We start from the raw sequence: 26,941 nt of genomic DNA on the forward strand, positions 1-26,941 counted from the left end.
TCTACAGTGTGGTTTTATTATACATTATGTGTTGAGGGAGGAAAAACAGATTAAGCAAGCAAGAGTGAATCATCTGTTAAGCACTTGTCCTCCCCTCCCCTAAAGCTAGCAAAAATAATTTGCTGAAGATCATTATGCAAAACAGCACCAGTGTGATGACAGGGATCCTGGCTCTTGTACCTTTCATAGGTGTATACAAGAAAGATGTACAGCTTTTTCTCAGCCCTGCATGGCAAACTGCACCTGCTGGAATTGTCTCCTATACAGTAATGAAGATAACAGCTTTCCCCCCCCCCCCCCCCATCAGCTCATCTTAAGAACCAACAGTTCCCTGGGGAGGAAGCTAGTTGTATGAAAAAGCCCCGCAGGAGGCATAACGTGACTCACAATACAGATTACTTCATATACTTTTGGATGCAGTGGAAAGACCAGTATTATCAGAAAAGTATACACTTTGGGAATTAAAGAGACGTTGCTTCTGACACAAATACAAATAGTACAAAATTGATCAGACCAAGGCATACCCGACGTCCTGGATAACCCCGTTCTCCTGGACCACCTCTTACACCGGTTTCACCCGCAGGACCCTGCAAAACGTATATAGCTAATTTGTCTTAGTTACAACATTAAAAAATGTAAACAGTATATATAACAACGGCAAAAGGTACCACCCACATCAGCAATTATGACAGCTGGTCAGTGTGATACAAAAAGAAATATCAGGGGTGGGAGGGGACTGGAAAGAAAGGCAGCTTAAAAAATACTATTATAGCGCCCCCCTCCAAACTTTCCAGTTTCCACTACATTACAAAAATGACCATTACAAAATCTGTATCTTTCCTTGGCTGTGGTCAGTGTATTGTTGGAACAGATCAATAGAGGAAAGTAAGTTAGTTACACATGTGGTGGCTGCAGCCAAGACAGTCCGGGTACTGATTTTAGTATGCTGAGACACACTGGGCAAGTCTGTATATTTCTGTTTACATATCATTTTGTTAACAACAATGCTAACTAGGACCATTCTGGATAAAAATGCAGGATGCAATTGGATATCTGGCTCATTAGAAGAATTCCCAAGAAATCAGCATGTGCTTCCTATGATTGGCCACACTGGTTTTAGAAGAAGAAGAAGAGTTGGTTTTTATATGCCAACTTTCTCTACCACTTCAGGGAGACTCAAACCGGCTTACAATCACCTTCCCTTCCCCTCCCCATAACAGACACCCTGTGAGGTAGATGGGCTGAGAGAGCTATCACTTGCCCAAGGTCACCCAGCTGGCTTTGTGTGTAGGAGTGGGGAAACCAACCTGGTTCTCCAGATCAGACTCCACCGCTCCAAACCACCGCTCTTAACCACTACACCAAGCTGGCTCTCCTATGTATGATCCTCCACATTCCTTGAAATCATTTGGGAAGAAATTCTGCTTGGTGATCTCAGATCTGTGATGGAAGAAAGCTGGGCCTCTATTGTTATGGCTCCAAGATTATGGAATAGGCTTCTTGAAAGCCCATCACTTGAGCAATTGAGTTCAATCATTCAGTTGTTTGTGACTGGTTTTATTAGGTTCTAATTTTACAAGTTTTCGAATCCACTTTGAGCCATCCAATGAATCATAATCTTAACCATAAAACTGGTGATAGAAAAAGCTAAAGGTTAAATGACCACATTCCCACCAGTCTTCAAGTCCCCAAAGGAGGAAGCACATAATTTAAAAGTAGCATAATATAATCTTCTCAGAATATAAAACAAAAATAATACACCGTTAAGCAGGGTGGGTAACAATACCATCAAAACAGTCCCTCAAAATATTCATAGACACAGTACCATTTTCCCTCTATTCCCTTTTCGACCAGGTTCCCCGGGAATGCCAGTACCTCCAGTTTCACCCTGTTGAATTGGATATAAAGCAAAGATGGTAAAAAGGTGGCAGAAAATGAAATAAAAATGGGAGGGATTCAAGAAGAAAAATTTCCTCCTCATTCAGCTTCCCGTGATATGCATTCCCACAACTGCTAAGGAACGTCCAAGTACACAAGAAAACTATAAACGCCCTCCCCACTGCAAATTTGTAGCACTGACGGGGGAATCCTGACAGGCCAGCCTTTAAACTGCTTAAACTGGTAATTATCATCCCCCAGCATAATTTGGAGATAGACTTTCACAGCACACAGATCACTCTCTATTCCTGCATTCTTATATTTTGCGCTGGAAATGCACAGTTTGTTACCAGAAGTGCTAATGAAGACTGAACTGGGAAGGTGTCCCGCTTGTGAGATGCAGTTCTCAAAACATATGCCCAAGGATACCTGAATTCCAGTGTCTCCAGGGAATCCTTCTTGTCCCTATAATTTAATAATACATGACAGAATTACCATAATTAGACTGATGTCTCAGTCCCGTTGCCAAAAATGTTAAAACAAGAAAATTTATTTTAGAAAAACGTAAAACATACATAAAATCAGGTACATAAGAAAAAAAATCCAATAAACCTATCAAAAAAATTAATCTTTACCCAAACTACTTCTTTCCTTCTTTCATTTATGGTCTGCTTTTCTCACTGAGAATCAGGGTGGATTACAAAATTTAAGAAAACAGAAAAAAATTCAATAAATACAGTAAAATACATACCATAAATAATTCAATAAAACTGGATTACAAAACTGGAAAACCAAGTAATAAAAAACCTGAAATGCTAAATGGCCAAAGGGTACAATTCTTACAGTAATTAGGATATGTTACTCCAATACAAGCAACCAAATTATTCTTGTTAATGATACATTTCTGACTAAAAAGTTTAATGCCCCTACTCAGCCACGAAACTTGGGAGGTGACCTTCAACCAATAACTTTCTCTTAGATTACCCAGTATTTTAATAATGGGGGGAAAGGTAGGAGGCCCTTGATGAAATCTATAAACCCCAGCCCTGATATCCCTCAATTTTAGCCCGTTCTACTGGCCCTCATAAACTATCCCCCTTTGTCCCTAGAGGGTATTGTACATATTATTCATACAGGATACATTCATGTTATGGGAAAATAAAGTAGAGTGGCATTTACTTGCAGCAATAACCTTCTCCACCTTTGTTCTCACTCCTTGTGAGATCCAATAAGGGAAATACCTAGGGTTGCCAGCTCTGGGTTGGGAAATACCTGGAGATTTTGGGGTGGAGACTGAGGAGGGTGGAGTTTGGGGAGGGGAGGGACTTCAATGCCACAGAGTCCAATTGCTAAAGTGGCCATTTTCTCCAGGGGAACTGATCTCTGTCATCTGGAGAGCAGTTGTAATAGTGGGAGATCTCCAGCCACCACCTGGAGGTTGGCAACCCTAGAAATACCCCCCAGTGACGGCCTTGGCTATTGGAGGCTCCCCCAAGGAAAGGGGTATAACTGAAATATAAGGTGGATGGCACAAGGCAGCAGTGACACTCAGTGAGTTATTCCTTCCTCTGATCAAACTCCTCTTGGGCCACAAAAGTTTTGCATCAGTTAGTCTCCTCTCCCCAATGTGACAAAATACAATTTACTGAAGCCTCCTCATCTTCTGGACTGGTACCTATCCTCTTGCCCTGACCTGGATGGCCCAGGCTAGCCTGATCTCGTCAGATCTCAGAAGCTAAGCAGGGTCAGCCCTGGTTAGTATTTGGATGGGAGACCACCTAGGAAGTCCAGGGTTGCTGTGCAGAGGAAGGCACTGGCAAACCACCTCTGTTAGTCTCTTGCCATGAAAACCCCAAAAAGGGGTCGCCATAGGTCAGCTGTGACTTGACGGCACTTTACACACACACACACACACACACACACACACACCTATCCTCTTGCCACATCCTTAATTACATACGGGAATTTCAGGAACTTTTTTGTTGTTTTAATTCCCCATTCTGGATTTTGATAAGGCAAAGAGGTTAGCTAGACCCTAAACCGTTTTTTTCCTTCTGGCTAGTGTTCTATCCCTCTCTCCCCTAGCATGGACTCCAGCCCAACTAGAAAGACTCCAGTCCTCCTCCTCTGCATAGTTTCTGATGGTCATTTGAGGTGGACTGTCCCTGACCCTCTCCTCCTATTTCTGCTTGAATTTAAGAACCTCCCCTTGCGGCCTGCCAGCATACTTTTGGATCCCGTCATTGCCCAAGATACAGGACAAGCAGTTAGTGAGGCATTTTCCACTTGGCTGGAAACGTCCTTTAGCCAGGATAAGTAGTATTCTGAGGCAACTGAGAGGTTTTTGGGGTGTGGCAAGGAACCCTGACAGGAAAGAGTATCTAAGCAAACCACATGCCTAGGGCACAGGGGCAGGAAGACTTCTGGCTACAGAGAGATCCAACTTGAAGTCATAACATGACTTGGTTGAGAGAGAGTAAATAACACAGTGGGGATTTGGGGACCAGACTATTGTCCTCTTCCACTCACACAGCCACAGAAAAATATTTTGATGGGTGGGGGGCTGCATGGCTGGTCCATGAAGAGGTAAGGGAGCAAAATCACGCCCCCCTGCTCAGCCTTGGTTTGTACTAAGGTGGCCCACGACAAGCGTTAGTAGGGCTGGGCATCCCTTGACCCACATGTACTAAGCACATCTCACACGATAGTTTTGCATATATAATGGATGAGAGGGAGAACCATACATGCTCCTTGAGCATGTTGAAGGAAAAGTGGGATAAACGTATGGGTGGATGAAAATATGGCTGGATGATTGGATGGATGGATGGATGGAATGCTTGGCAAAGTAAAAATAATTTGTGGTATTACCTTTTAATCTTTTTAACCTTTTCCCACCTCTGAATGCCATCACTTTCACTGTCTTCCTCCGCCATAGAGCTGCGTGACTTTCAGTATCTAGACAGAGCTCATGGCCAAGCATGATGCCCATTTCTCTTCAATGGGTAGTATAATATTCAAAAGTCTATTTTAAGTTTTATTGTAGTTCCAGGATACCAGAAATCTGGCTCTGCTCCAGGCAAGGTTTTATTTAGGGCTCAGGATAAGCTGGCTCGGCAAGCTACTACAAAGAATTTTGGTAGGCCTTGTGTTCCTGTCTTTGTTTATTGTGAATAAAGTTATATTAATGTTTACTTAAGAAGACCATCAGCGTATTCCTGAGTCTTTGCAGCAAACAGGGAAAGTGGTCTTATGCCCATTACAAATTACTGCAGCATAGTCAGTATAAATAGTGAGAATGGATATTACAAACAATTGGAATTGGTGCATCCTAATTATTATTATTTTCATATAGATTTGGTTGATTTCATATGGCCAAGAAAGGTATTTTTGCATAACACTAAAGACGTTTAAAATGCTGTCGAAGACAGAAAATGCACTCAAATGTAGACACAATATACACAGTCCAAACAAGTCACTTATGCACAAGTAAGTAAACACAGAGGTAGTTTTCTTAGACAGTTATTCTGTAGAATATTCTGTTTCTGAAGAAGGTAGATCAGTTTGATTCAAAAAACAGCATGCCTCTTTGGCAGTTGGAGATGCTACAGATACAGGGGTCAAAAAGCAACTAAAAACCAGATGTGTATGTAATTCTCTTGTTTGCATGTAATGCAATACACAAAATAAAGCTAATCCCCTCACTCAAATACAATGATCTCTATTCCACATCAAAAAGTGGAAAGGGTTTTTGTAAAGGATTACAATAAAAATGGCCTTTAAGCAGTATTTTATGCATGAAATAACTTCAGATAATTTTAAAACTCTAAACAGTGGAATTTGCAGAAATCGCACTAACATGCTAGTGACATCATCCAAAGTTGGTATCAAAGAAACAATATCACTGGGACTCAGATTTGCTCTCTTTTGGATTATAATGCCGAAGTCAATTAAATGGGAATTTTATAAAGGAACTGAATGTAGAGATATGCACCCTGTTGGTTTTATTGCTTTTAGCGAGACTTATGCTATACAGATTTGCAACCCCAATAACGAATTTGGAGTAACTTGTAAACAACAAAGCAAATTTTCTGTTATGGTTCTTTTATATTGTTACCTTTGATCCTTTTCTTCCAGGTCTGCCATAACCAGCTGTTCCCGCATCCCCCTGAGAACAGAAACTTTATTTTATCACAGATCTTCACCACATCCCCAGTAGTCAGCCTGTGGTAGCAGCCATTCATCACTGTGCTCAAGCTGTGTACATTGTTAGGGTTGCCAACCTCCAGGTACTAGCTGGAGATCTCCTGCTGTTACAACTGATCTCCAGCCGATAGAGATCAGTTCCCCTGGAGAAAATGGCCGCTTTGGCAATTAGACTCTGTGGCTTTGAAGTCCCTCCCCTCCCCAAATCCCACCCTCCTCAGGCTCCGCCCCAAAATCTCCTGGTATTTCCCAGCTTGGAGCTGGCAACCCTATACATCATCATTAAAGAGGTTCATGTGGAGGGTTCCCAGGGGTTAAATGCCCTCTGGGCCTACACCCCCATGACCGAATGCCCCTCTGGACAAACTTGCAGTCGCCTGTCCCTCCCTAGGGGGCATGGCAAGCACCCTTCTCCCTGCGAATGAGAGGAGTGGGCAGTTTTCAGACAGCCAGTTGTAAGAGAGGCATAAACTACAAACCTTCATTCCCCGCTGACCATGGGGGCCTCTTTCTCCTTTCTCTCCAGGATCTCCACTTTCTCCCTGGAGAATGAAATGTACATGATCCCAGATTTGTGACAAAGAAGCTGACGTGGCAAGTCATTGAACTGATATCAGAATGGATGTAAATACATAACAAACAGGAGGTGAAAAATAATTCATTCTGAATAATGCAAATAGCCATGATTGTCAAACACAAATTTTGACAAATTTAAGCATTCAAATAAAATTAGGGTGCTGTGGGAAGAGTCTTACTTGTGCAAAAAAGCTTGTCCCTTTAATACAAGGTTTTTAAAAAATACTTTTAATAAATACTCTTATTTGAATGTAAGAATATAAGAAGCAATAATTTTTCCCTACTTTGCCACCCAGTTAATGGTATTCAGAGGCACACTGCCTTGGGATGGAGGTCACTTGAACTTTGACTTGAGCAGAGACTGATAAGAAGTTGTGTGCTGCTCAGTCACTCTCATATAAAATCCATCTTGTTTCTAGCAGTGCTTATATTCCTTTGATTGTTTTTGAGTATTTCTTTTTATGAATGTAATATAGGATTACCAGGCTTTTATCAACTGAAGCAATGGGCTTTTCCCATAACAGCCTGAAAGGGATAAAATCATTAGGTGTTGCTTTCCCCATAACTACCAGAAGGGAGGTCTGTTGATTTCTGCCTACAAACAGCCTCTGTCCATAAAAGCATGAGAAATGTTGGTGCTAGTAAAAAAAAAATTCAGATTTTTTTTTTGAGGGAAGAATCAGGATTGGAGATATTCTTCCTCATTTATGTGCTGTGGGCATGGTGTACATTCTGATGGTTAAGAACAGAAGAGCGAATGCATACTTTATTTCCTCTGATTCCAGGTTTTCCTTGATCACCTGTAGGGCCTGCCTCTCCAAAGCTTCCCTGCAAAGAAAATGAGTACTATTAACAATTATTTTTATTTTGGCTAGAACAAACCTTCTTTTCTGCAATGTTGGAGACTATATGAGACTTTTCCTGCAGGGTTCAATACCAGGCCATGACTGCTCCTTCCCAGCCTCAGTTTCAGGTATGGTTGCCAATCCCCAGGTGAGGCCTGGAGATCTCCCAGAATCACAACTGATCTCCAGACTACAGAGATCAGTTCCCCTGGAGAAAATGGCTGCTTCGGAGGGTGGAGTCTATGGCACTGTACCCTGTTGAGGTCCCGTCCCATCCCGTCCCTCCCAAACCCCATCCTCCAACCCCCAAATTTCCAGGATTTCCCAACCTGGAGCTGGCAATCCTAGTTTCAGTCCCTCACATTGGTTGTTATGGCAGTGAACTCTGAACAGCCCTACAAAAGCTATAAGCCATTTTACCTGAAGACCTTTATTTCCTGCACTTCCTTTCTGTCCTTTCACACCAGGAATTCCAGGTTCCCCCTAAAAAACATATTACATCAATTAGGTCTAAGTAACTCACCCAGATGGGCTACTAATCAGAAATACATCGGAAATACGGTAGAACTCATAATACAACAAGAATCGTACAAGTGTTATTCCACCCCCACCACATGACTTAGCTTTGGTCTTTCAGAAAATGCTTTCACAGAACTTTCCAAACTGTTAGTGCACTTTCCCTAGCGCAGAAAGCAACTTGGTTATTTGGTGTGCAAGCTTTTTAAAAGGCAAACTAAGCATATATACACTGGCAGCTCCCATCCCAAATCCCCAAAGTGCCATTTTTTCCAAATCCTATTCTGAACAACTGTGTAGTCTCCAGGCAATTAATCTGTAATTTTTCTATGTAATTTTTCATGTTGTTCTTTAAATGTACAAAATGCCAAATTTGTGGTCATTTGCTCAATTTAATACACACAGATGCCATCTTGATGACAGAAGAACAAGATGGTGTATGCTCATAATAATTACTATTTAGAGGAGGAGGAGGAAGAAGAGTTGGGTTTTATACCCTGCTTTTCTCTACCTTTAAGGAGTCTCAAAGCAGCTTACAATCGCCTTCCCTCCCCCTCCCCACAACAGACACCTTGTGAGGAAGGTGGGGCTGAGAGAATTCTGAGAGAACTGTGACTAGCCCAAGGTCACCCAGTAGACTTCATCTGGAGGAGTGGAGAAATAAATCCAGTTCATCAGATTAGTGTCCACCACTCCTGTATTGGAGTGGAGAATCAAATACGGTCTTAACCACTACACCACGCTGGCTCCCATTTAGCAAGAAGGGATACACAAGAATTCAGGGGCTTCATATCCACTTTTCTTCTCTTCTTCCCACTGACTCAATTTCTTGCACACCCATGCTTGCATAAGTTTCAGCTTTGCTTTCGTCCTGCTCTCCCACTAGTTCCTTCTCCTAACCAACTCCTTAACTATGCTTCCCTCCCCCATCACCTCTGTTCCCATTCTCCCTGATCTTTTTGCCACCTTTGCTATAGCTGATCACTCTGTTCTGCTCAAATCCCTTTAGACCATAGAGTTCTGGGACTCTTTCTTTCTACCTGTCGTTCAGTGTCTCCACAGAGAAAAGCTCTTCCTTTACTTTCCTTGTCTCCACTGGGGTCCCCTAAGACTCTGTCCTTGACCTTCTTCTATTCTTTTTCTACACTCTATTCTTGATCCCATCTAATCCCATAACATCCAATACAATACAGTAATGGCACTCAGCTCTACCTCGCTACCCCTGAATTAAGAAGCCATATTCCTAGAGATTTCCCACTCCATTCAAAACAGCTTTTGAGATCTTGGATACAAATTTTGAGCAATGCCTATTGCTATTACTATAGCTGATATGTGTCTGTCACTGGCTCACAAGTGACAAAACATACTTCTTTGTAAAATAAATTCATGCTGTGTAAGAAAAAATATGCTGTGGATACATGTGCATACATGGAATAGTCTTGATACCCACCTGTGGGCCTTGAAATCCTTGTTCGCCTGGCAAACCATCTCGACCAGGTTGTCCTTCCTCCCCCTGTGTGAAGGCACAAGATTTGGTGGTAAAGATTTTCTCAGGTGAATATTATCACAATTGTTTCAGAGAGTAGCCATGTTGGTCTGCAGTAGAAGAGCTAGATTCAAGTCCAGTAGCACCATTGAAACCAACAAGATTTTTGGGGTATAAGCTTTTGAGTACTGCAGTCCAAGCTCTGTTCATGACCTGAGTTCGATCCCTACGGAAGTTGGTTTCAGGTAGCCAGCTCAAGGTCGACTCAGCCTTCCATCCTTCCGAGGTCGGTAAAGTGAGTACCCAGCTTGCTGAGGGTAAAGTGTAGACTACTGGGGAAGGGACTGGCAAACCACCCTGTAAACATAGTCTGCCTAGTAAATGTTGTGATGTGATGTCAACACATTGGTCAGTAATGACCCCGTGCTTGAACAGGAGTCTACATTTTTTACCTTTAATCTTTTGAGTGTCAAAGCTCCCTTTGTCAGATACTCCAGAAATCTTGTCTCAAAGGTGCTACCGGACTCAAATCTACTATCGCAATGTTATTCTTCTGCATGAGTTTCATAACTTATCAGAAAAAAAACGTAACCACATCTGTGATGAAATGAGAGGCAGGGGAGCAAGAGATGCTGCTGTGACAGTTATGGTGATGGAAATGGACCCTAATGTCTCTGCAGCTGGGAAGAAGGGGAGAAGATGTGCTCCACCAGATATAGAGAGACACATTTCCCAACTGACAGGAAAACACGCTAGCCCTTTGATGTGTTAACATCAAAGTCAAGCTCTGGTGGGCTTGAGCCCCAAGACCTGGCGTCCAGATTGGCTAAAGGCCCTGGAGTAGTACACATGGGGCGGGGTCTGAAAAGGGGAGCTGTTCCTTTGTCTGGGGCACGGTTGGAAATCTATGGTTGTGTGCCTTTGGATGTATTCTGCTGTTGGTTTTGCCACGAAGGATGACAGAGAATGACATGAAAGAGGGTTGCAGATGCACCAAGGACAGGGCCATCTTGCAACTAACAAAAGACCAGAAATACCATGGATTGTAAGTAACTAGTTAGTAACGCTCCTTTTGTTTATTTTGCTTAGTGCACCTAGATTCTGCCCTTTATAGCACCCTGACTTGGTGCCTTATAGGAATAAAGTTGTTTAACTAGAGAGTGTCTGCGTGAGTTCTTACCCACCTGCCTGGCTACTTGGCACGCTACAGTGCAACACCCCTGTGCAGCTGGCCTTGGGCAACCCACCACAGAGAGAGGGGCTGGATTCTACCCCAAGGTGGCAGTGGTGACAGTGAAAAGGGGGGCACAAAGGGGTGGCTAGTCTCGCCCCACACTGTGACAGAGATCACAACCACATTGATTCTTTATTTCTCATAAGCTTCTTCTTTCCGTCCCTCACAAGGCTTCCCATATTGATCAGGGAATCTGCTGTCCTTGCAGATAATGCTCAATACTTCACTTACTATAAACTTGTGGAATTATAGGAAACATACCGGGGGCCCTGGAATTCCTCTTTGTCCCTCAGCTCCCTGAAGAAAAGAAATATTGGTTACGCACAGGTCATTGCTGGACTCTCATAATTAATCATGTAAATCCCCTCTCCAATTTCAGCAAATGTTTCGTTTGTATGAATTCTCTTTGTGGGGGCAGCTGATGGGAATCAAGTTTTCATTTCTATACCTCTTTTAATTTGTCCCTTAGTTAGTTCTAAAGCCGCAAAGCTTGAGGACGATGTGAGAAGAGGTTGGAGACAGGCTACAAAAATAAATATATATGGCTGGCTTTGTGAATCCAGGATTGGGACTGTTCCTAAATGAAAGGAGAATATAAGGATCGACAAGGAAGCATTCGTTGCTGGAGGGACATAACAATTCTTAAATCGCAAATTTCTAAAAGGACCTGAGACACAGATCCCTGCTGAGAAAGGCTAAGAGTGTGCTGAATTTATGGTGGAAAACTACACCTTTCTGGGTACAGTACTGGCAACTCCAATGAAATAGGCTGTGCTTGGACTGCTGGAGATATTCTGAGTTGTATCTTGAGAGAAAATAGAACTGTTGGTAGAACAGGAGAGGGAATGCTAGCCTGCATCAGTGAACATATTCTTGGTCAAGGAGATCCACAGTTAGTCGAAAAAGCACGAGCCTTTTCCCCACCCCCCTTCACCTTGTCAGAAAGCCTCTTTACAGTTATGTGAATGTTGAAATTCCTGTTTGTTTGACACTCTCAGACCTCGGGGTGGATAATCTCCTGCCCCCAGCAGGAAACTGGCAACCCTATCTGTAAGTAACAATATTTTGAGAATGGTTACTAGAAATTCGGGGTTCTCCACATAATGAGATAGATGTTATGGATTCGGGAGTCCACATCTAGCAAAACTTCTCATGCTTTGTGTTACTTTTAAAAAGTCAGATTTTGTTTAGTCTCTCAATGTGCATTATTTATTTATTATGTTTACAAGATTTGTATGCTGCCATTCTACCAAACCAGGGTGTTAATTCTCACCTTGTTTCCTTCAGAGCCTGCAGGGCCTGCTGAACCTGTCAGTCCTCTTTCACCCTGTGGATGGAGAATATAATCTCACGTTATTATTCCTCAACAATAATCTTAATATGTCACCTTTTCAAAAATTTACGATAAATAGAGAGTAGCTACAAAGGCTGCCTTATGGGAAAGCCATAACATAGAATATACAGAAGAGAGTATGAGTGAAAAGCAGCAATAGAAAAGATTAAGAACTGAGTCACGTGGCGATATTTGTCACATGATGACTATTGCTGTCCAATGGTAACTATTACACATTACTACAGGATTTTAGAGCAATGTCTACTAACATGTCTAAAGTTCTAAAGCAATAAAGGAAAATGGATCAAAGCAATAAACATATTTCACAACTACCTTTGCACAAGACAATACAAATTTGATTCATGTCATTTCCTTTGCTGCTTCTTTATTTCTCTCCCCACCTCCCCACCTCAAAAAAAGCCCCCATCACAGATCAGATGTGAAATGAGGTGCGAGAGAAAAAGGTTACTCGCATCATCGTCACTGGACAGTTTCTTACGAGAAAGATTTTCATTATTTGAAAATTCACATTCAAATCTAAGGTGAATGGATTCATCTCATTACATCAATTTATCTATTATGCGTTCATAATATTCATATTATGAGCTATTCATAAGCCATTGAGCTTATGACCTTACATTAAGTGTCGCATTTTTAACACAAACAAATAAGCTGTAAACCAAGTAATAACTAAAAATGATTACCTTCCTCCCTCGTAACCCCATGGGGCCAACTGCTCCTTTAATGTCATTCTCTACTCCAGGATTACCCTAAAGAAAAAATAATAATTAGTTGTTTGGGGGTTTGTTTGTTCTTTAAGTCATTTCTCACTCAAACTATTCAACAATATGCAGGGATTAGTTATCTGAGCTCCAAGGTCCTGTGATTTCCAAACTTCTGAGAAGCAACTTTCTCTGTTCTAGATACAAGAATATAGCAGTCCTTTCCACTGATCTTTTAGTAAAATTCCGAGTACCTGAGGCCAGGTAGTGTATTCTCATAGAGCTCATTGGCAGTCAGTTGAGTTTGAAGATACTTTTTAAGAAATTCAGTGTTTTCCTGTAACATATACCAGTGTACTGTTTTTTAAACCATCCATACCCCATTGGTGCACTTAGATCAAACAGGTGTATAACTCACCATAAGTTCTTTATGAAGTACATGGGCTGTAAGATTCTTCTGTCACTGATTAAACATGTAGACACTCTGTTAGGGTTGCCAGGCACATCCTGACAACCACTGGAAGGTGGGGAAGGCAGGGACTTCTGTTGCACTGTGTCCCCAGCACAATGATGTCATTTGCGGTGCAACCCAAAAGTGAGGTCATCATGCCAGGATGAAGCTCTAGCACTCACCTAGAACTCTATGTTTAATCCTAAAGTTTTGAGGCAAATGCTAGATCATAACCCAGAGTAATGACATCACTTCTGGGTTGCACTGAATGTAACATCATGCCAGGGATGCCGATTGTCTCCCCATTTTGCCTGGACCTTTTTTCCTGCTACATAGCTGAGTGGTGTCAGGCAACAGGAGTTGGCAGGATCTCCTGCCCAAAGAGTAGGGTTGCCAACTTCCAGGTAGTAGCTAGAGATCTCCTGCTGTTATAACTGATCTCCAGCCGATACAGATCAGTTTACCTGCGGAAAATGGCTGCTTTGGCAATTGGACTCTATGGAATTGAAGTCCCTGCCCTCCCCCAACCCTGCCCTCCTCAGGTTCCGCCCCCAAAACCTCCCGCTGGTGGCAAAGGAGGACCTGGCAACCCAACCAAAGAGGAAGCTAGCAACCCTACTCAATATGTTGCCAGAATCTTTCCTTGGATGTTTATCCCATAAAGCAATTAGTGGTTCTTTATATCTGTGCCAGGTCATCGAAATGGCATAGGGCAGGCAGAGCTGCAAACCTCCGGGTAGGGCCTGGTGTTGTCCCGGAAGAATTACAGCTGATCTCCAGACTACAGAGATTAGTTCCCCTGGAGGAAATGGAGCATCATATATCTGCTTTGGGGGGAGCATCATATATCTACTGGGATCCCTCTGTCCAGGAACCCCCTCTAAATGACTAGAAATTTCCTGAGTCACAATTGGCAACCCTAGAGAATTAAACCCCTGAGCCATAGTCCTGATTTGATTCAGGGGCCTGTGACTGCTATTATTATTTTTTGTAATGCCTGAGATGTTTGGACATAAAATTACCAGCATCATGTGCAGTTTGGCCCTTACTGAGATAATATTTATTTCAAATACTCAGCAGATGCTATATAGATGTTTCAGATTGATAGTCCTCTGTGGAAATGACTGATTTGTATGGCCATACCTAGACAATATATATATATATATATTAATTTTGCAAAGCCATATAGATGTGAAATGCAATGTTTATTTCAAAACACCTTTCTATGAACTTCCGAGTAGCTATGAACTACGGCTTCTATTGCCTCAAGGTAGTTGTAGCATTTGTCTTTCTTCTGTAAGGGTTTGTCCCTGTGGCACTGTGGTAGACATGAACAACTTTGCTGGTAAAACTCTTGCAGTAACCAAAAACACCTGCAGAAGTACTGCTGTGGTTTAGTCTGGCTTACAACTGGAACCTTCCAGATCCACCCACATACTTCGAGGCAGGTAAAAATGTGGATCACATACAAAGTATTTTTAGCAGTGGTACTCTTAAGATGAATATCAAATCTCAATCAAGGCATAGATCTGGCATTCTTGTTCCTTATGACTTTGGAAGACGATAACACACCAATGAAGAATAACTGCTGTTATGGAATAATATTTAGTGGATTATACATGAGATCTGAAAATACAACCACGTCCTTAACTTATAAGGTAAATATTAGGTACACTAAATATGTTCCTGAAGAAAACTTACAGGATCTCCTTGAAAGCCTTTTGGACCACGTTCACCAGAAAGTCCTCTTGATCCTAGATTGCCCTGGAAATAGTTGGAAATATATGTTTGGCTTTGAAAAATCCTTTGAATTGGCCTGTCTCAGTTTTTGACTTCTCAAATTTCATTTTTATTTTTGATTCCTGGTAATTTTCATATCCAGAGAGTAGGGAATCTGCTTTGCCTATTACTGTTTTTGTGACCTTGAGGACCGACTAATGTAATGTACTTTCTATGGGGCTCCCCTTGAAGTAGGGTTGGCAACCTCCAGGTACTAGCCGGAGATCTCCTGCAATTACAACTGATCTCTAGCTGATAGAGATCCATTCCCCTGCAAACCTGCAAAACCTTATAGCTCCTCAAGCTCTGCCCCAAAAATCTCCAGGTATTTCCCAACCCAGAGATGGCAACCCTATCCCCCTGCCACCAGGTTTTTTTTTCTTAATTGGCAATTGAATAGTGTTGTTGCAATATAGCATTACCACAATAAGTAGAACAAGTTATTCGCATTCCCAGCTTTCATTTTTTTTAAAGCAAGTGTCCATCCTCTTCCATTGCGGAGATACAAGGGAAAGGCAAATCTCCACAATGGAAGGAGTCAGAGGCTTTTAAAAAAATGAAAGCTGAGAATCCATGGAATCTGTTGCACATATTGTTGTAACATTATCTCACTATATTGAATTGCCAGCTTTAAAAGATCCAAAAAGCCTCAGTAGCCTGGGGGGGGGGAGCTGTTGCTGGGGAACGGGGACAGGGAAACTGCATGGAAACCTGCCCTGTGGAAGCCCCATTGGCGCTGTGCTGTATAGGTATCTGCCCCAGCAAGGGGAAACCACATAGGCTGTCCCCATGCAGAAACTACCTGATATACATATACCCTTTTTGTGTTTTAGGAGACATACTTCTATTGTCCTAATCTTTTATAATGATCCTGAATCTATTACAATCCATACTGTATTAATTTGGTCATTCCAGTCCTCGGAGAATCTGTAGGAACCTTTTCTCATTCACGCACTGTCTTTCCAATTCCACTCAAATTCAACTCTGAAGCAGTAACAGAATTCAAAATAATACCGGCTGGCCAGGGTCTCCCTTTTCTCCTTTTGGTCCTGGCAGTCCCTGTGATCCCTTGATGAAGACAAAAAAAGAAATGTTATTTTATCTATCTAAACAAAAATGTAGCATGACAGAAGAGAAGAAAACACGAATTACCTCTTCTCCGTTAATTCCATCAATTCCATCTATCCCATTGTCTCCCTAAGAAAATAAAATGGGGAAATATGAGTTCCATTGTTACCCAGGACATTTATCCTACTGCAGTTGTCCAAGAGAAGTGTAGCTGGTGCCAACTCCAGCAACTAACTAAAGGATTTCCATTATAATGTGAATTACTTTGCTCCCCCCTCCCAATAATCCACTCTGGAAGGGTTTACATTATCTCGGTCTCCAGTTTGGCCTCTTTGCTGTAATTTCTTCTATCTTGTCTTTTATAGTTATTTGTAACAGACACAGACAATAACCAGGCCCTCTCAGAGGCCCCAAAAGGCCACATCCAGGTTTTGAGGCCCCAAGGCATAATAAAAATAAAAAAGGTAACACGTGATGTTCATAAAAACAAGATACAAAACTTATCAACGGCTCAAAATTAACAAGTCTCAAGAAATTTGACACTCCCTTTGAGTTTGAGACCCAGGACAAACGACCCTCCTCCCCCCCCTCTGGTTGGCCATGATCTTAACACTGAACTTAAAATATCCACGCAGATGGTTTACTTTATCCCACCTTATCCATGTAACAATTCATCACATTTGGTTTTGTAAAATTATCTTAATGAGGCATCTATTATACAAATACAGCTAATGTATGGGAAAGTAATAGCTTATCCCTCCCATGTGAGATAACTCCACTTTTCCAGTGTTTAAGCAGTAGAGAATTCTGGCTCATGGACGGGGAAGAACTCACTTTAGTGATCTTACACATAAAACAGACAACAGGGTTATGGGGTCAACACTTCTACCATTGCCACAGATATAGATCCAAGATAAAAGTCCATAATTCTGTAAAACATCTTAAAAAGAGTGAACAGCATTGTTCAATTTGCTCATCTTCAAACTGATAAGTAATCTCCCTGTTTATGAGTGTGTGAATAAAAATGAAAAAGCTGAGATAATTTAGAAGACTGGTCTACTCCCAAATCAGGATGCAATTTCAGGTCGTAAACTGTACTTTTAATTTGGAGTTCTGCTGCTACTCTGGGGTTATATTCATGTCAGAGAATCTATCAAAAACATAATAAATCCTACAACACCTAAATGACTTAATTTCTTCCAAAGATTGCTCAAAAAGATACATTTGGCAACCTCTAAATCCTCCATTTTCTGCACTTGTTGTTCCTCTTCTGTCACTTGTATTTCCTCATTCTCCCAATTAAATGCCCCCCCCCCAATTTTCAAGGACACTCAGCCAATATCCTGGAACTATTCCACTATATACAGCTTTCCACAAGTCACTGGCTCTACTCTGAAGGAATCCTGGAAGCTTCACAGAGGTATTAGTACAATTGATTCTTTATCCTAGTCTTAGAATCATAGAGTTGGAAGGGACCTCCAAGGTCATCTAGTCCAACCCCCTGCACAATGCCGGAAATTCACAACTACCCCCTCCACACCCCAGTGACCCCCTACTCCATACCCAGAAGATGGCCAAGATGTCCTCCCTCTCATCACATGCCTAAGGTCATAGAATCAGCATTGCTGACAGATGGCCATCTAATCTCTTCTTAAAAACCTCCAGGGAAGGAGAGCTTACCACCTCCCGAGGAAGCCTGCTCCACCGAGGAACAGCTCTGTTAGAAAATTCTTCCTAATGTCTAGATGGAAACTCTTTGGATTTAATTTCAACCCATTGGTTCTGGTCTGATCTTCTGGGGCAACAGAAAACAACTCGGCCCCCTCCTCTATATGACAGCCTTTCAAGTACTTGACATATCACATCTCAGTCTTACCTTGACTACAATGAACTCTAGACTAACAACAACCTTCTACATTTCCTGCCTCCCTCTATCACTGTGCTTTGGGTCTAACCAGATATTTTTTGCTGGTTCCAAAAAAGGAAGAATTCAGGAAGGACTGCAAGAAGTTACTAGACAAATGTCATCCTCTTTCTGGACCAAACAAAATGACTGGACTGAAAGAAGAATGATCCAGTTCAGAAGTGTACTTACTGACCGTCTTGCCATTTTCCCTATAATTCAGTTCACCTTTACCCATGAACTATAAGGTACGTGGGAATTCAGCTCCTAGCTCCACCTTCTGCACTACCACAATTAACCCTCAGAGTCTTCATAAACCAAAGAGACTGATAAGTGAGGGGGCAAACAGCACTTTACATAGGTATGCCAGCCTCCAGGTGGGACATGAGGATCCCCCAGAATTACAGCTAATCTCTGGACTGCAGAGAGCAGTTCCCCTGGAGAAAATGGCTGCTTTGGTGGGTGGATTCTTTGGCATTGTACCCCACAGAGGTCCCTGTTCTCCCCAGCCTCCATCTCCAAATCTCCAGGAATTTCCCAATCTGGCAACCCTACTCCCCCAATAGCTCGGGGGGGGGGGGCAACCCCAACATTACATGCAAATGATTAAAAAAAGCACACCCAACCCTCAATGATTTTTGTTCACAGGGATTTTGAGCTGAGAACTAGTAGGGGAAGGAAGGGTATTTATGGACGCCGAGATTCTCCTGCCTTCATTTGGATTCATTTTACTTTATTCCTTGGGTTTCATTCCAATGAACTTCCACAAAATTTCACTTTGAGGGGAAGTGAGAATGCTCATTCCCATTGTTTACAGAGACTTCAGATACCAAAGAACAATGCTTTTATCCTATGGGTTTGCACTTTTGACACCCTGAGGACTGGGGATATTGGGAAAAGAACAACCGTCTAATATAATATCATATGTATAATATAGCCAAGTATGCCCCCAATGTGAATCAAAAATCTACAAGAGAGGGCCCATAGGCCCAAATAATATATTTTTGAAAACCTGAACTCCAAGTTGGCAGAAAAATATGAAAAGTCTAAAAACAAAAACAAAAAAACAAACAGCCACAATGTTTGTGCATTCTTTATGAAGGGGATGATACCTGCAGGGTGGAATCCCTTTGGTTTATGAATGTGAAAAACACACAATGGGGAAAGGGTTAAGAATTTCTTCCTCCTCCTCTCCTCCTCTTCCTTCTCCTTCTTTAGCTACTCCTACAATCAACCCTTCAAGCATCATTGGACACAGGCATGTAATGTTTGGTTTGCTGCTTAATGACAATTTTTCTTTTCTTATTACTTTATTATTCCAGGGGTATAAGATTTATAAATCCTATAACTCATAAGCTACAATCATTCCCCCCCCCCAGAAAATAAACATTTGCTTTCTGTACCTTTTCTCCACTCCATCCTCGTTGCCCCTGAAATATTTGAAAGGACAGATATATGAGACATACAAAAACAATGAGTATGTAGATGAAATTACTATCAAAGGTACAGGAATATTCTTACTTTTTCTCCTTGATCGCCTGGGCATCCCACATAGCCTTGCTGTCCATTTGGTCCAGGGGGTCCACTGGGACCCTAAAGCAAAATGTCTCAGAGTCAATGGGAGCATACTAATCCAAATAAGAGATAAATTAAGGCAAAGGTTATATAACGTACTGGTTCTCCATCATCTCCTATGTATCCTGGAATGCCATTAGTACCAGTATATCCCTGAAAACAAAATTGTGAATGAACAGATGAATATCAAAAACATTAGGCTAACAAGTTTTACGAGGAATGACTAGCAATTTAATAAAAGGCATAATTTGATAGTGGCAAATTTCATTCAGTTTCCTTCTCAGAAAAAGTTAGCTTAAGCATTCACTAATCCTCTTTTCAAAATATGATTGGGGAGAAATCCCAGGCATCACAACAACTGTCTACTTGGGATCATCAAAATAGCTCAATAAAATAACACTGGACCATTGAAAACATCATTCCCTAAATAAAGCACAGTTTGTTGTAGGAGCCATAGTCAAAACTACTGGAAGTGGAGGGGCACCATTTCATGTGGCCATATTGGAGTTGCCTCCATTCAGTAGCAATTCAACAGGTGGCACCCACTGATAAATTGTGTATACCTGCTCCCCACTTAATTTTGCAAGGGATTGCAGCTATTTGCATATTTTTGAAAATAATGGAAATGACAGATTATAAAATTTCTTATTTTTTTAAATTGATGGGTGAGTCCCTTTTTTCCAAAGCGACTCATGCTGGACAGTTTAGACAGACATTAATAAAGTCACTGGCTCTTTCTCGATTGGGACATTATAGAAATTTCCAGTTATTGGAATCCTAGTAAATATTAACTGACTGCATTGTTATATAAAAAGATGCTATCTTTTGATTTAATGGACTGATATACACATTGGGTAGGATCCAATGATCTACTGCTTAAATGATGAGACTCTTCCTGTTGGAGAAGAACGCCTCATACACTGGATCCATTCAAGTGTGGGTGTGAAATGCTAAAGTATTTAAAAAAAAGAATTTGGAAACGACAATCCAATGTTTAAAACAGAGCAAAGACTGCCAGTGATTTGGCCAGCATTTGATACCTTTGATTTTTATTACTTAGAAATAATCATGACACAGTCCACAACTTGTCTATAATGCTTATAATGTCTATAATAGGGTAATAATCTCTAATTTTGTAAATTGTATTGGAAATTAAAAGAAAAAAATGCTTATATTTTTGAGTGGAGCTCCAAGTTCACTGTTTTTTTTTTTTAAACAACCCACATTTAACTGCAATGTAAATTAAAGTATGCAAAAACATCCGTACCTTTGGTCCTAACATGCCTCTTGGCCCAGCGGGGCCTTCTTCCCTCATGCATGTACAAAATATACAACAGCATGTTCTCTCAGCAATTTGGGCCTTGAAAAGAAGATATTGCCATTGATTTTTAAAAAAATCTGTTCTTATATTCAGTATCCTCACATTGCTAAATATTGCTATTTATTCACTGGTATGATGACAGAAATGGGCCTTAACACCCTCATACCCAATCCTTTGATTCTTGTGTAACTTACCATATACTCAAATAAGCTTTTGGCAATATTTGGCAAGCCAATTGTCAAATGATTATGATATCCAAATCCTTTTCCAAATTCAATGTATTGGAAGTTATGAAAGTTGCTAGCTCCTTCCAAAGTAACCATTATCAGTCCATCAAATCCTATTGAAAACATAGTTATGAATATGTTTTAAATTAAATACCTGTTTTATAGTGGAATCATCAGGAATTAATGTAGATTGTTATATGGAAAATAAAACGAGAACAGTGAAGATGATCTCAATCGTTCACATTTTATTTTAGCGCAGCTGTAGATGGGAATACCTGGAAATCACTTTGCAAAATACAAGCAGCAAAACATTTGGATAGTTACAACCAAAGTTGAAGCTAGAAGATGCATTCTATCTGAGTGCACACCATGGTGGAATGCCAAGAATCTGTCATAGAAGGCATTCCTGTTGATTTCCTGTCCCCATCAATATGCCAGAATTTCTTCCTAAAGAAGTTGTCAGCTGTTAATTTCAACCAGGACCAGCCCAAGGATTTTAGGCAAATTACTTTGCCATCCCTCTGCCATCCAGTGGAGCTTGGGGTGCTACCTGGAGCTGCCGCTTGCTGCGTAGGGTGGCAACAGGGCTGGATTTGACACCCCACCACCTCTGGTGCACTTGGCAATTGCCTTGTTGCTCCTCGCAAACACATTGGTATTGACATTAGCCCTCTTGGATAATGATGGCCATTTCGATCTACTCTGTACCTTTTTTTCTAAGTTCTTCAGATTTTTGTTGGAGCAGTTTTACATCATCATCCAAGCCATCAGAGAAAAGAAGTAACACCTATAGAAAGATCAGATATATAAGATTAAAACAGGAACTATATATGGTTCAAACAGCAGTCAGATATTCATAGCTGGGCACAATGAAATTTATCAAATGGTCGGATGGACACCTAGAGTAAAGGGTTAATTTGACAGTTGGATAAATTAAACCCTTTTAAATAAGATAATACAGACATGAGACTACAAAGGAGAAATGTAAGGAGGTTTAACTTATTCGAACTCGGTATGTTTGCTGTATGATATTATATGCTTAGGCAAGTTTTATTGATGTGGGGATATATTACCTGGCTTCGTTTTTGATTACGAGGTAAGTTTTGAAATGTCTTCCAAAGTGTGTCCAAAAATGTAACATTGAGATAAGATGGATTGTTGACTGTAACTTTTCTGAGTTCCTCTATGATTTTTTTATGGTCAACTTGGAGATCTGATGACAAAGTTGAGTTCATGTTTTCCTTAAAAATAGCCACGCTGAACTGTGTCTTTGTTCCTGCATTGCAACTCACAGTGCTTACAGATGTCAAGTATTCTAAAATCTTAGGAAGGTACGTTTCCAGCAGGGGATGCCCATGGAATAAAGAATCGCCTTGCTTTTGAGTTGAAATGTCAAATCCCATAATGACATCCACAAAACAAGCTGTTTTGAGGGAAGATAAAATGGAAAGTTATCACAAATTAACTGTGGAATTAAGAATGACAGAGACAGACAACAGTAAAAGATCAGTAATGAAAACACAGAAAATTATGAAAATTCAGACAAAATGGTTCATCTACTTCTGAAGATTGATTCCTTGAGCAATGCATTACCCTGCCCTCTTATATCTTCATTATGTTTTTATCACAGAAAACAAAGTTGCACTTAGCTGTAACTGTTGTTCATCGAGGGGTCTTCTGGGCAGGCATCATGGTTGACAGCTCCAGGTTGGGAAATACCAGGAGATTTTGGGGATGGAGTCTAAGGAGGGCAGGGTTTGGGGAAGGGAGGGACTTCAATGCCATAGAGTCCAATTGCCAAAGTGGCCCTTTTCTCCAGGTGAACTGATCTCCATCAGCTGGAGGTCAGTTGTAATAGTGGGAGATCTCCAGCCACCACCTGGAGGTTGGCAAAGCTAGTAGGTGCACATGGGCAGGCCAGCCACGGAGATGAGATCTGCAGCTTTCCAAGTTGCTAGAGCACTCTCCTTCCCATCCAGAGTTGGTGTTTCCTGCCCAAACCGACACATGATGGGGATGGGGAGAGAGCTATTCCCTCAGTCCCACTTTGTACCCACAGAAAATCAAATCAATGGCCTTTTATGCATGGGTGTTTCCCTTGCAGTCAACCCTCTAATGACTTTGGGTCTTTGCTTCCGACCGTCTTTGCTTCCAACCATCAGAGGTCGCCTTGCTCTCCCTCGTGTTTCCTATGTTTTGCCCATGTTTTCAGACTTGTTTTATCTCGAATTTGAAAATGCGGGCAAAACGCAGGGAAACACAGGGGGAGAGCAAGGCGACCTCTGATGGTCAGAAACAGCATGCATAATCAAAACAAAGACCCAAAGTTGTTGGAGGGGTGACCGTGAGGGAAACAACCATGCATAAAAGGCCAATGTGCGTCAGAACAGAATGTTCTGGGACAGCCTGACAGTTGTCATGGTGGCCATGAAGTCCTGAGCTGCTCCCATCAGGTTGGCATGAATATTGAGGACCCTCAGGACAACAAACCTCATGCTCCTCAGCACCAAATCCAAGACCACCTCCATCAGCTCTGGTGGGGCAGTGGACCAACAGAATCCATATTCTATCCCAGGTCCTCAATATCAGGTACAAACACAGAATTGGGACCCTGGGTAACAAAGCACAGAATACCAGAGAGACACAATAGACAACAGCCACCATCCCCTCCATGCCTACCAAGCCTAGGCTGGGGAGGAGGCAGAGCTGGGAGGAAGCCACTCCTCCCTCTTCACTCACCCAGAGCTCAGTGATACTAAGCAGGTCAGGCTCATCCTGCATTAAATCCTGGATAAGGTATGCTTTGTTTCAAACCAACCTGGCATTCAGCTGCAACACTTTTTAGGCCTGATGGATGATCAGCAAGATTACCAGGGTCCCCATGTTTGCATGAAGGCACAACTTCTTTCCTATACCTGGCTTGCCCTACATGGATTCATAAAGATTACAATAGTAGACAAGCGCAGGTGGAGGAAAACTGTAGGGAGTAGTATCAGTCATAGAATATGAAACGAGAGACTCAAGAAGGGATAGGTGGTGCAATCCACAGAAGGACTTCTGCATTCAGTTATTGAGTTTTCAGCCCTAACAGCAGCTCTTCCCCACTTGTCCTTCTGTGGCACATTGCGCATCAATTTTGAAGTTCTCCCAAGGTTCAAAAGGAGCTTGCTATGTGTTAAAGACAAGAAAGAAGAAGCTCAAACCTCTGCTGGGAAGATAGACTGATCACATTGTTCTCTGGATTGTGGCCAATTGACGTGAAGTAACAATAGAATACAAAATAGAAGGTTACTACAGTGTTGCTATGTGATAAGAATTTAAATAGTGGAACACCAAGTCAGGCAAAAATATAAGAAAAAGAATCAGCAGATGGGCCCGTATTACAAAGAGAAGGGAATTGAAATATTGGGACGAAACAACATTGACTTGAAAGTCAATTAATTAGCAAAGAATCTTTTCATCTGTAGTATGATGGGCAGACAGATAAAACAAAACAAAAAACCCACCTGAATTGGTTTTATTGAACTTACCTGCTTTAACTCCACCATTACACATTTCATTAGTTATGCGTTTTTTGATATTTGACAGCCCAGTGAAATCAGCAATTCTGTATTTCCTCTCTGGGGATCCAGCTATCTGTTGAAGTTGCATATCTTGAACGTTCCCTACCCCTATGGCATATATCTCCACACCTTCCTTTCGCAGGTCCTCAGCTGGTTGAGCAACCTTGTCATGTGAGTCTCCATCCGTGATTACCAGCAGCTTTGGTTGAATATCTCTAGTCACTCTGCGTCTTGGTGGACGGAAGAAGGCCTTCACTTCCTTGAGAGCTTCTCCAATAAAAGTACTAGCACCATTCATCATTGACACATTAGAGATTTTGTCTTGCAGCTCTGATTTGCTAGGGTGACCACTCAGAGGGAATTCTTCTTTGTAATAGCTACTAAATTGGGCCATGCCAACTTGCATGTTGTTATTATAACTAATCTGATCAAGCAACTCTTTCAAGAAGTCTTTCATTCTGTCAAAATCAGGTGGATGTATGCTTGTGGAGCCATCAATCAAGAACACAAGGTCAGCATGGACTTCACACTCTGCATTAGAAAACAACATGCAAAACAAGACATTCATCATACATATTGTCCTACAGTGCAAATAATAATGATTGACCTGGATTGCCCAGGCTATCTGGATCTCATCAGACCTTAGAAGCTTAGTAGGGTCAGCCCTGGTTAGTACTTGGATGGGAGAACTACAGGGAAGTCTAGGGTTGCTATACAGAGGCAGGCAATGGCAAGCCATTGTCTCTTTGTCTCTTGCATTGAAAACCCTATGGGATTACCATAAATTGGCTGCAACTTGATGGCTCTTTGCATACACTGACTTCACTACTGACACATCATAGGATGCAGAGCTAGAGTCCCTAACATTTTTTACTATAGAAATGAGAAGTTTCAAGAAGTTTCAAGCTCAATTTTTTTGTGTATTGTTTTCAACAGAGCTGTGTTGGATTTCGCCATCATCACCATACCGGTATTTGGGGGTCTTTCACCTCCAGTTTAGCTTTGAATCTAGTTTACTTTGACAGTTATGGGAAAGGCAATTTCAGGTCATCTCCACAGTAAAGTCTGAGGGCTGGAAGAGAAGCATTTATTTATTTTAGCCGTTACCACATATGGTTCTCAGTAATGATAATAATAACCATCACCTTATTCTAAGAATGAGCTATGTAGACAGCTAATACAGGGTTAAGGCCATAATGGGAAGATGCAATGTCCACTCTGCTAATTGGCTTCTCTGTGTAACCATTTTCTGTCATTATTACAGAGGGAAAACAGGCATTGAGTCTGTTTGACTCTGAGAACTGTGAACACATCATGCCAAAGTATTAGTTTTCTGATTCTGCATGTATATCCTGTGTCTTACTCTCCTTAGTGACGAGTTTTCTGTAAAGAGCCATGTCTACCATTTGGGCCCACAAAAAACCTTCATGCAAATGCAGGTAGAATCCAGCTAGCTTTTCTGCTCATGAAAAATGGTGAGGTCATCTTAAAAAGACAATGCTGAGAATCATGGGACCTGAGTGTACAAAAGCCATGTGGGGACTGAAGTATGGAGGGAAACTGGGTGAATGAAAAGGATGGCTGGATCCAATCCATAACTTCCATGTGTCTAATGGCCACTTCAGCCTCCATATGTCTAAGGGCCACTTCAGCCTCCAAGAAGCAAAGGGGAGTTCATTGCCCAGAAAATTGTGCCTAAAAAGCTTTTGAGCTGAGAGCTTTAAACAAACAAGGGTTTCACATTTTGAGGTACACTGAGGGCCAAACTAGATGCTATATGGAATCCCGTGAAAGTTTCCTCCAAACTTCTCAGGCTGCTTCTCTCAGGGTAAGGAGCGGCTGCTGGTCATTTTCCTGTTTTCAGCTCAATATCACCCCTGCTCTCTGTCCCAGGAGTACTTTCACCCATGGGAGAAAATATGAGTAACTAAATGTAATATCTAATTTGGCCCTGATATAAAGTGCTGGCAGATTAGTAAGATATCGAAAACATTTTGATATGTCCTGAGCACAATAGAACAGGAAGCATACGGGGACATTATTTTTCTAGTTCAAACCTATATATCAAATTCCCACATGGGCCCCCTGCCTGCGGATAACTAAATCTGCAGATAAGGGGCGCACTTCCATCGAACAGGTTTTTCTGCAGATTTGCGGGACCCCCTGGGTCTGCAGCAAAACCAAAAAAGGTATTTTTAATGGGGGGGAGGGGTTAAATTCCCTCCAAAGAAGAAAGAATTCACTGCACAACCGCAGAGAAC

At 41.6% G+C, this 26,941-nt stretch overlaps 1 protein-coding gene across 1 annotated transcript in view; it reads right to left on the reverse strand.

The window, feature by feature from the left end:
* Positions 1 to 26,941, reverse strand: part of COL6A6 (collagen type VI alpha 6 chain) — a 57,624-nt gene that overhangs the window by 14,900 nt on the left and 15,783 nt on the right. Inside the window, exons 7-28 of the mRNA XM_056857068.1 lie at positions 24,648 to 25,211; positions 22,191 to 22,540; positions 21,826 to 21,904; positions 21,085 to 21,230; positions 20,837 to 20,929; positions 19,669 to 19,722; positions 19,516 to 19,587; positions 19,398 to 19,424; positions 16,176 to 16,220; positions 16,038 to 16,091; positions 14,946 to 15,008; positions 12,776 to 12,841; positions 12,012 to 12,065; positions 11,000 to 11,035; positions 9,469 to 9,531; positions 7,923 to 7,985; positions 7,423 to 7,485; positions 6,561 to 6,623; positions 5,993 to 6,043; positions 2,308 to 2,343; positions 1,826 to 1,888; positions 525 to 587 (exon numbers count right to left, since the gene is read on the reverse strand). Coding sequence (XP_056713046.1) covers positions 525 to 587; positions 1,826 to 1,888; positions 2,308 to 2,343; positions 5,993 to 6,043; positions 6,561 to 6,623; positions 7,423 to 7,485; positions 7,923 to 7,985; positions 9,469 to 9,531; positions 11,000 to 11,035; positions 12,012 to 12,065; positions 12,776 to 12,841; positions 14,946 to 15,008; positions 16,038 to 16,091; positions 16,176 to 16,220; positions 19,398 to 19,424; positions 19,516 to 19,587; positions 19,669 to 19,722; positions 20,837 to 20,929; positions 21,085 to 21,230; positions 21,826 to 21,904; positions 22,191 to 22,540; positions 24,648 to 25,211 — 2,168 coding nt within the window. The remainder of the gene's footprint in view (positions 1 to 524; positions 588 to 1,825; positions 1,889 to 2,307; positions 2,344 to 5,992; positions 6,044 to 6,560; positions 6,624 to 7,422; positions 7,486 to 7,922; positions 7,986 to 9,468; positions 9,532 to 10,999; positions 11,036 to 12,011; positions 12,066 to 12,775; positions 12,842 to 14,945; positions 15,009 to 16,037; positions 16,092 to 16,175; positions 16,221 to 19,397; positions 19,425 to 19,515; positions 19,588 to 19,668; positions 19,723 to 20,836; positions 20,930 to 21,084; positions 21,231 to 21,825; positions 21,905 to 22,190; positions 22,541 to 24,647; positions 25,212 to 26,941) is intronic.

Source organism: Euleptes europaea, chromosome 11 (assembly GCF_029931775.1).
Source record: "Euleptes europaea isolate rEulEur1 chromosome 11, rEulEur1.hap1, whole genome shotgun sequence".
NCBI classification, from domain to species: Eukaryota; Metazoa; Chordata; class Lepidosauria; order Squamata; family Sphaerodactylidae; genus Euleptes; species Euleptes europaea.